This window comes from Cucurbita maxima, unplaced genomic scaffold (genome assembly GCF_002738345.1).
Source record: "Cucurbita maxima cultivar Rimu unplaced genomic scaffold, Cmax_1.0 Cma_Scf00052, whole genome shotgun sequence".
NCBI lineage: Eukaryota > Viridiplantae > Streptophyta > Magnoliopsida > Cucurbitales > Cucurbitaceae > Cucurbita > Cucurbita maxima.
Genome location: NW_019272068.1, coordinates 407,792 through 417,348, shown reverse-complemented (window position 1 = coordinate 417,348; position 9,557 = coordinate 407,792). Strand labels below are relative to the sequence as shown.

The 9,557-nt window shown below is 35.9% G+C and overlaps 1 protein-coding gene across 2 annotated transcripts; it reads right to left on the bottom strand.

Moving 5' to 3' along the window:
* Positions 1-2,862: 2,862 nt before the first annotated feature.
* Positions 2,863-9,055, bottom strand: LOC111471439 (protein S-acyltransferase 8-like). 2 transcript variants are annotated; one of them, XM_023117167.1, is made up of 5 exons: positions 8,790-9,055; positions 6,485-6,626; positions 5,401-5,706; positions 4,934-5,167; positions 2,863-3,785 (listed from the first exon to the last, which is right to left on the bottom strand). In XM_023117167.1, coding segments are annotated over exons 1-5 (1,194 nt in total). In that variant the 5' UTR covers positions 8,792-9,055; the 3' UTR covers positions 2,863-3,275. The 2 variants fall into 2 exon arrangements, with proteins under 2 accessions (XP_022972935.1, XP_022972934.1); XM_023117166.1 differs by having other exon boundaries at positions 6,485-6,670; positions 8,790-8,828.
* Positions 9,056-9,557: the final 502 nt, after the last annotated feature.

Below are 9,557 nucleotides of genomic sequence, written 5' to 3'. Positions count from 1 at the left end.
GGCGCGGAAGATGCCTTGATGTTAGAAGCGCACGAAAAGCCGTGAAAGCACACAAATTGAAAAAGGTGGCACTAAAATCCAATGATTTCACGTGTATCGTCCCCTCCCTTGAATTTTTCTTTCCAAATGGGTCCAGATCCAACTGTCCATGTCATCCAAAATTGAGCCTACGTCTATAGGAGACTGTCACGCTCTCATTCGACGGCTGAGTTTGACAAAATAGTCTTTTTCACCTCGAAGTTCCAGGTGAGGATGCGGGCAGTTTCTGGAGAAGTCAAATGCAGTGGAGTGGTGGGCTACAAGGAGGTTAGGGCATTCATTCTCGGCCTTTTTTTTTTCGTGGAACGAGTCCCTAAATCTCAAGAGACAAACAATCAAGAACCATTTGAGTTTTTAATTCACTGCGTGTTTTAGAAGAGTTCTGGGCTACACTCAACCAATACCGACACATTCAAAATAAAGTTACCACACTTTAGTGGAAGAAACCGAGGGATGAAAAATGCATGGAACAGATTTCCCCAATCGATTTCACGAAGGTAGTTTTCGAGAAATTTTGACGATCTTAATTCGAGCACTGTAGATCAAATTATCCCTAAAGCTCGCGCCCATTGAGTTTCTAGGAACCTAAGGAGTAAGGGTGAAGAAGAGCTCGATGGCTAATAAGCTCGGGAAAGAGAGAAATTTTTAGCTCAAGCTTTTGGGTAAGTTTTTGGTCTAGTTTTCGAAAATTAAAGGACCCACTCTATTCTCAACGACGCTGAGTGAGACCAATTTCTTTAGCTTCGTAGAGACTAAATGAACGTTTCTCATAAAGGAATCAAGAGTCGAGGAGGTCTGGATTTTTGTCTCGCCAAGAGGTTGACTTTTCTAGTTTTTGGAACCCATGAACCAAAAAGCTTCGGACCCAAAATTGATGCTCCATAGCGTAATTCATCCACGAGCCTTAGACCAAAAGATTTGTGGGAAGAAAATGAAAAAATTTGTCGAAGACCACAAAGGGAGATTACCTCTCTAACCCCCTGATCGGAGAAGGAAAGAGGAAACGGATTCTGGGTTCACAACAGGTGAGTGATTCATCTTCCCCGATTGATATCCTTCTGTACGGCTTACCGAATTGGTTGAATCCAATTGCTGCGCCTTTGTGTGTGTGAGGGCTCGTGTGGTGGGCGTGCCGGAGTGGTTATGGGGCATGATACCTAAATAAATTTTAATCAGTTATTTACTAGATAAATGTTTCTAAAAATAGGAAGACTTTATGTTAGAATAAAGAATAATAAAATATTAAAAATTAGGAATTTGGACTACAACCTTAAAGAACAAAAATTGAAAAAAAAAAATTGATGTTAGAGGCACACGAAAAGTCAAGCACAAAAATTTTTAGAGTGACTTTGAAATCCAATGATTTCATGTCCTCTTGAATTTTTTATACCAAATTGGTCCAGATCGAACTGTCCATGTCATCTAAAATTGAACCTACGTCTATAGGAGATTGTCACGCTGTCTTCCGTCAGTTGAGTTGAACCAAAGTAACACTTAGATCTTTTGTTTCATGTTTTATGTGATCAATAGAGCTATTTTCATAACAAACATGCATTGACCTAGGTTAGTATGTTTATAGCAAACCCTGCACCCTTAGATTATGAACGACAATTAGAGGTTTAGACCTATGTGCACCCAAAGAAAAGGTTAATTCGAGGAGTTAGGCCTAAGTGTCCCAACAACAGGATACAAGATTTAAACTTCCTTGAAGCCCGTAACAACCTAATAATAGATCTCACAACAAAGACGAATAAGAAAGCTTAGTAGACCTAGTAGTAGTATCATGGTGTCACCAGAACCTCGAAACCTTCTCAGAAGCTTAAATAGTTGAGGAATTAGGCCCGAACTTCTTAGAGGCCAACAAAAAGTCCGTAGTAACTTATTAGGTTAACGATGCAATGAGGCCCTACAAGTACATAGCTTCTTCAATATTTTTATACTCACCTCTTTTTCCCTACTTTTTCAGGTGTTTGTACGATGTCGATTAAGGTGGAGGAGCTTTCATGAGTTGTGCATAGAGGGGTCATTTTGAAGCATCAATCCATCTTATATTTGAGTCTTTTACATCAAGGTGTAATGGAAACATTTGGTGAAGGAATTGTGGCCTTAAAGTGTTTCAATCATTCTAACCAATAGGAAGTGGTTTGGGATTTTCTCGAGTGAGTTTTTGAGGAGAGGAGAACGAGAAACTTTTCAAAGTTTAATTACATAATTAAAATAGGTTTAAAACATATATATATATATATATATATATATATAATAGAATATGAAAAAATATATATATAGTTCTAAGTATGTAAGAAAAATACTCAAGTATATAAGGGTAGCATCATAAAAGGCATTCTTCAATACTCTTACTTGAAAATCTATGTCAATCCACCCCGTAAAAAGTATGAAACCGTGTGCTATGTTTTAAAAGTTTCAACAATAACTTTATACTTTCAAAATGATTTAAAAAGCTATTAGGATTAGTGAATACCCTCAAACTTACAAATTTTCTTTAATACTCTTTTAAATTTTTTTTTAAGAAATTAACAAATATAAATTATTCTTAAAACGTAAAAAGTATTCCTACCGTTAATACTATGATAAACTTTCCAAAGATTACAATTGTTTTAAAGAGGAGGAATGAACAAAATTGATTAAAAATCTACTCAAGAATGCAGAGAAAAAAAAAATAAATATAAGAAATTATTGATTTATAAATTGAAGCAAATGAGAAAAAACCAGAGCTGTTCTATAAAATATAAATATATAATTAAAAGATATTTTATAAAAAAAGAAAAAGAAAAAATTACAGCCCGACACAGAAGAATTGAACACAGAGTGCTAGAATAGAATGGAATAGAATGTTGTAAAAATAGCAGAGTTAAAAAAGATGAAAGAAAAAGAAAGTATGACACTGCCCAAATCACTACTACTACTACTACTACTACTACTACTACTCATTCCAAACAATTACAACCGATATCAATTCTACCTTTCCCAGACATTACTACATCCAGATCTTCAACCATAAACAAAACAGAACAGAAAGGTAAAAAAAACATAAGAACAAGAGAGAGAGAGAGTTATATAATTTTGTACCTAAATGGGATGGATCATCGTTTTGTTTCCCCGCCACATTATGTTTTTCAATCCTGCAGCTTTGCCATACCCTCTTTGGACGCCACAAAAACAATGGTGATTCCTTACCGCTCAATCAAACATCCATCCACTCAATGCTGGAAATCTCCTCACTGAAATGCTTCCTTCGACGCTACATAACTTCGGCTTTCAGTCACATTCGAGTTTGCAAACACCTCTGTTGCAATTTCCCAGCTACCACTTCTTCTTCCCCAACTTGAATGCCGATTATCTGACCGAATTGTCGCTGCTGCTTGATGATGATCAGACTCTATAACAGGCTCGCTCTCTGGAGCCCCTGGCACATTACTCCCTCTGCTGCGTATGTCCTCTGAGATTTCATCAATGTTACGACGCTGGGAGATTTTCAATAAGTCTTCACCAATATCGAGATCATCTTCAACCTTCGAACGTGGATGTGAAGCCAAATCATCTGCTGCAAGACGGGGCAACTGAGGAAGAACTTGAGGCCTTGGCGCCTCCTCTTGAACAAAAGCCCGAAAATTGTTCCTTGATGGCTTTACTTTTGAGCAAAATACTTCAAGAAAATTATTCACGCAACCCCGGTTGAAAACATTGACCCTATTGTCAGCTCTATACCGAAAATTTTCGTAGGTTGTCTGTAAAACATACAGCAAAACCGACACTACTTAGGAGCATATCAACAATCATCTCATTACTAAATTGGAAAGACCTGTGCTATCATTTATTTTCTTCAAACCCTTTGTATTGAAATCCATTAATTATAAGGCAAGAAAAGGAAAGAACTTCTCAAATAGCTCCTTATTGTTAGGAGATTAAATAAATTTTATTAGATTCTATCCTCCATCACCCATAATAAAACCACAATATTTGCTAGCAGTGCAGAGCATTCAACTTTAACCACAGATGAGACTAGATATATCCATCACATTTCAAGATGTAACAACCCTACAACCGTAGTTGACTGAATACATTCTGTTTCTTCTAAGGGGGGGAATGATGCACAAGGCCAAAGTAAAAGAACCAATATTAAAAAAAAATAAACGATCTGTTTTTTTTTTTTTCTTTTTCTCTTTTTATAATCTAAAGCTTTTTACTGGTTGGAGGTCCCAATCACGTCCATCCCATCCATGAAAGGAAATAATATATCCATTTAAGTTTTACCTTTGGTTCTTTCACAAAAATCACCTTAGGGGGAATAAAACTTTTTCAGAGTTTACTTTTTGTCGCTGCTTCTCGGTGTCAGCTGCATAAGCCTTCAAGTAACTGAAGCTTTCTCTTTCGTTGTGCCAGTAGAAAGGAGGGGAAAAAAAAGATTTTAACCCAAAACTCCCCTTATTTTATAATTTTAAACAAACCTTTCAGTTTCATCAAATTACATCCTAAACTTGAGTAAAGGGTGCAAATAATACTCTCAATTACTTAACACTTATTTCAAGATTTGTGTCTAGCACTCTTGTAGCTAGACCATGACTATTTTTGTAGAAATTTTGTAGCTTCTTTAATACAGGTGAAGCCTTTCCTCTCCTCCTTTCATATCAATTTTTGTCAATCAAACAGATTATCGTCCAAATAAATAAAAATCATTCAACCCTAAATTACCGCCGGATGTAATTAATCATATAGGAGCACTTTACACACAACTCTACCACGTCCTTCTAATTTGATTCTCAGAGAAATATCAAACTATAATCAGGCAACAACATAACAAATTCTATTAAAGCTTTGATTTTCTTTATTAAAAAAATGTAGAACGGAGAAGGAAATAAATGATAGAAGAACTAACCTGATTTGTGGCAATAAGATACAAATGGAAGCCAGTTAGCCCACCAACAAACCAAAGAGAGACAAAGCAGTAGGCCATTAATACCACTGACGCAGGTGATTCTTTCATTGCCTTCCAAACCGTGCTCTCATATTGATCCATCAGAACCTTGATATATAATGCTGACATTGCAAACACGTACATGCAAAGAAGTGTTGATGAAGATACAAACATAAAGAAGTAACGGTAGTTCCGCTGCATGAATGTGAAGATAGAGTAATAATGTCAGATATCGAACGGAAAAGCCCAATATATGCTTCGCTTTGTCGTTTCATTTGAATTTCACATTTTTCAGTTTAACCATAACATATCAACCTACACAAAGTCCTACATCAAGATGGAAAGAAACCAAAATAGAGTCGAGGATCCACAAATGGTACCAAAATCCAACAAACATGAAGTAAAAAAGCCAAGTTGAAATTCCTTACCAGTCCAATACATTGCCCTACCCAAGGGCAGTGATGATCGAAGTGTTCCACACAATTGTTGCAAATAGAGCAATGGGAGCAACGTGGAGGACGATATAGCATACACGTGTCACAATACTTTACTCTTACTGGGAACCCATTTACAATAACTTCTTTTGTCCGAGGAAACTGGTAGCTTGGAGTTTGCCTTCCCCCAACGTCAGCTGATACTGAAGACTCAAAACGGATTTCATCCTCTGGAGGATGCGAGTTCCGAGGAATAATTCCTGGGTCCCGGGCTGAAGTAAGGAAAAGAAGAACCAGTACCTACAATCATCAATAACTAAATTACATATTATCAAAACCTTCAAGTCAACCAAAAAAAATTCCATGGAAAAAATTTGAAGTTTGTTGGACAAACTGGTGGTAACAAAAAAGAAAAGTGAGAGGGCTACGAAAAGATGGGTACAGCAGGACATTAGGAAACGAAAACAGTAATCGTTCCTGTTTTCATAGAAAGAAGATTACAGGATTGTTCATATTTCGGACAAAGTTCTTGTTCAATAAGTCACTTTCAAATGCCATGGTAACAACAAGGATTGCAAAAATAAAGGTGTAAACATTATTTTATATAACCACTACCACATTACTACAAGATGGTTTCATTAAAGATCTCTTGAGTAATTAGCAACCATAATACTGAGTTCTCTTGACATCTGTAAAAGATTAATCACATTGAACATAGTGAAACTTAATCACATTCACAACGCATCCAAATAAAGGAAAAAAAAAACAGTGAACATAGAAGGATCAGATGTTCTATCTATTTTAGAACAATCATTCATATCCAATTCGCACTGGCAAAGGAATGGAACAACTTTTAGGAACTCTTTCTCTACCTTTGATCAATTCATGGATTTAAGTTTTTTTCATGCTTTGTATTGGTGTACATATAAACATCGTTTTCTCTAATTATGGTAAAAGCTATTCATTTAGGTGTTTGGAGTTCTCACTCCATTATTTCATGCATCAATGAAATTTGTTTTTTCCTCAAAAAAAAAAAAAAAAATTAATCAAATGCTAGAAAAGGGTCAAGAGGTCTAACATATATAGAAAAAACAACTGCGACCACCAAAATGGCATATCCTGCATTATATGATGAAAACTTGTGTCGAAGATGTCTTGCAACAAATGCACAAAAGATGATAACTGGAACTGTAATCAGCAATATTGTCACAAGCAGCGACCTAGCATCAGGCCCAAATATTAGTCTTCCACCAAGGATAAACTTCTGCAAAATCACAATTAAAAAAATAAAAAAATAAAAAGTGAAAAGTAAACTAACAGTAAAGTACATAAAAAGTAATGGTGGAAGGTGTGTATGTGAGTATTTTAAAATTTAAAATGATAAAACAGGCATCAGGACAGTGAGACTCCTGCAAGTTATTATAATAAGCTACACAAAAGAATAAGAAAAAGTTGAGGTGGAGTAACAGGGTGAGGGAAGTAGCGTGCATGGGCTGTTAACCCCCTCAAAGTAGTAAAACATGGCAACAGCGCATAAAACGTATATATAAAGCAATAAATTATAAAGCAACAGTATGCATGGTTTTTAACCACATTAAGCTAGGAACAAATGTTATAAAATTTCTTTTCTCGTCACGAGGTATTCATGATTGTTGTGGACAGCCTACTACAAGTATGAGAAGGCCAAGTAAATAACCTTCATATAATTGAAAGAAGTTTCTAATCATGGCCAACACTCTGGACACCCAACCAAGACAGAATACACGTGGGCCACTTGGATGCTAGTGACTAATTTAAGGAGTACTCCATTATTATTCAAATATTCTTTTTGCATGATGTTTTAGAGAAATGAATAAGTATATTTTGTACGTAGTTCCCACAAAAAGTTCTTACGTTTTGAACAAAAGCATGTCTTACACATACAAGATGTGCGTATTACAAAGAAGCAATAGAGAAAATCACCATCCCAAGAGGTCCTTGCAAATTAGAAGCAACGGAGTTACAGCAAGACTCAAACAGTAAAAGGTCCCATTGTGAATAGTATGAGACAAGGCTGTTAAATCACTCATCCTCAAACAAGCTTGACAATAAAAAATGCATTGCCCATTTTCATTTACATTATTACTAAATTAAAGTAAAATTAGTGCTACACTAAGTACAATCACACACACAGGCACAAACCGATAAAGATAAGAGTGTCCCGATAATTTCTAAAAATCTAGTTTAGGACATGGGCATGGCACAGACATGTTTATTATAATTTACATTCTTTAAATGTACTGATTTTATACATTTTAATGATTCTCATGCTGAAAACATGTTATGTTTTATAATGCTTATACATTTATGACATAAACACATCAAGATGTTCAAGATACATCCAAATGTACTTATTAATTTTCTAAATGAGTTAACATCTTAACAAAAAGGAAATTTAAAGTTAACAATGCTTATGCTCTTCTGTGTATTTCATTCTTAGAATGTCGACTGAGTGTTCGACACGTGGTTATTGTACTTAACAAGTGTTCAACATATCCTCAACAAGTGCAAGGACTCGTACTCTTCGGATTCATCATTCAGCTAGTGTCTAAACATGTGTTTTATTACACTTAACAATAGTCCAGCACGTTTTGATGTTCAGGACACACACATTGCCCAAATCAAAAATGCCTGTGCTTTATAGGTGCAGGACGTATCACCATCAAAGACAATAAGAATTCTCTAGAAGTTAGCAACTATACGGAACACATGCCTCAAAAATAAGCTGCACGTACTTGACTACTATGCATAATTCTCCAAACTTTCTTAGATACCAAAAACAAAAATTCAGCCTCTAAGACAGAAAAGGCTCGAGCATATGGTTAAAGGGAGAAATGGTCTAAGATTCTTAATTTTAATAAACTATTCTACACTACTTATGATTTAAAGCGACCAATGGTCTAAGATTCTTAATTTTAATAAACTATTCTACACTACTTATGATTTAAAGCGACCAATGGTCTAAGATTCTTACTTTCACTGAACTATTCGAACCTATAAAGCATCTAATTGACCTGACCAAAGACTGAATGAATGGCTATTACACTAGAAAGAGAGAGAACGCAGATTGAACACAAACCATAGAAGCAACCACAACTATACTCAGTTTGATAGCACGAAAAACATGGGAAAATGAAAAGAACGCAAAAATAAAAAACACGGAATAAAGGTTAATTTGTAAGTTCTACAGTGCGCACACCATAGAAAGTGAGTGTTGTAAGCATGAAATAATGGCACAACTGAAAATACCTAATTTGATGTTTAGAGAGAAATAAGAAAGAAAAGAGCAATAAAGCACGAAGAAGTGAGGAAAATGGAAGATAATGGAGGAAGAAGAAACTGACATTACTTCCTTTCCAGAGTTGGTAGACGCGATTCGCCATGAGAGGGACGAGGGAGGGGGAAGGCAAAATGGGAAAATGGAGTTAGAACGCAGGGAAAAGGAAAGTAGGATTTGAAAGTGGCGAGGCGGTCATCTGATGGGGCATTGAAAACCCCACAACTGGGTTCCAGAGAGAATTGAAGAGAGAGAGTTGGGGAGTGATGGGGTTTAGAAGTGTAATGAAATCATCTGTGATGCCGGTTTTGCGTTCCCTTTCCCTTTCCCTTTCCCTTTCCCTTTTCCTTTTCCTTTTCCTTTTTCGCTTTTGCCTTTCTCAGACAGTGGAATGTTTTACACCCAAATTCTACGCACCAAACCCAACGCCAAATTCCTTTTCCCATCAAAACTAAACCCTTACTTAGCCTTACACTCTTTTAGGTTTTAGCTTGGTCTCCTTTAACTTTTTCCATAGTTACTTAGACCCGGAGCTTACATTGGAGCTCATCTTATCTTAGGGTAGCCACTCGATTATTACAAAATTAAGGGCTATCTTAATCTTATCATGAAATAGCATCCGGGTTGCTTAAAAATCAAAAGGACTTAAAAACTAAGAGGTATTCTAAAATCTAGAAAGAGTGACTACTTTCTTTCAAGACTCGTTAGAGTGACTACTTTCTTGAACCATAAAGTATTTCATGAGAACCAATCTAGAAAGAGGATAAAATTAAGAAAAAACGAAGGAAGGGTCATTTTTGGGCTTACATGACTGGTTCAATTGGATCAACATCGT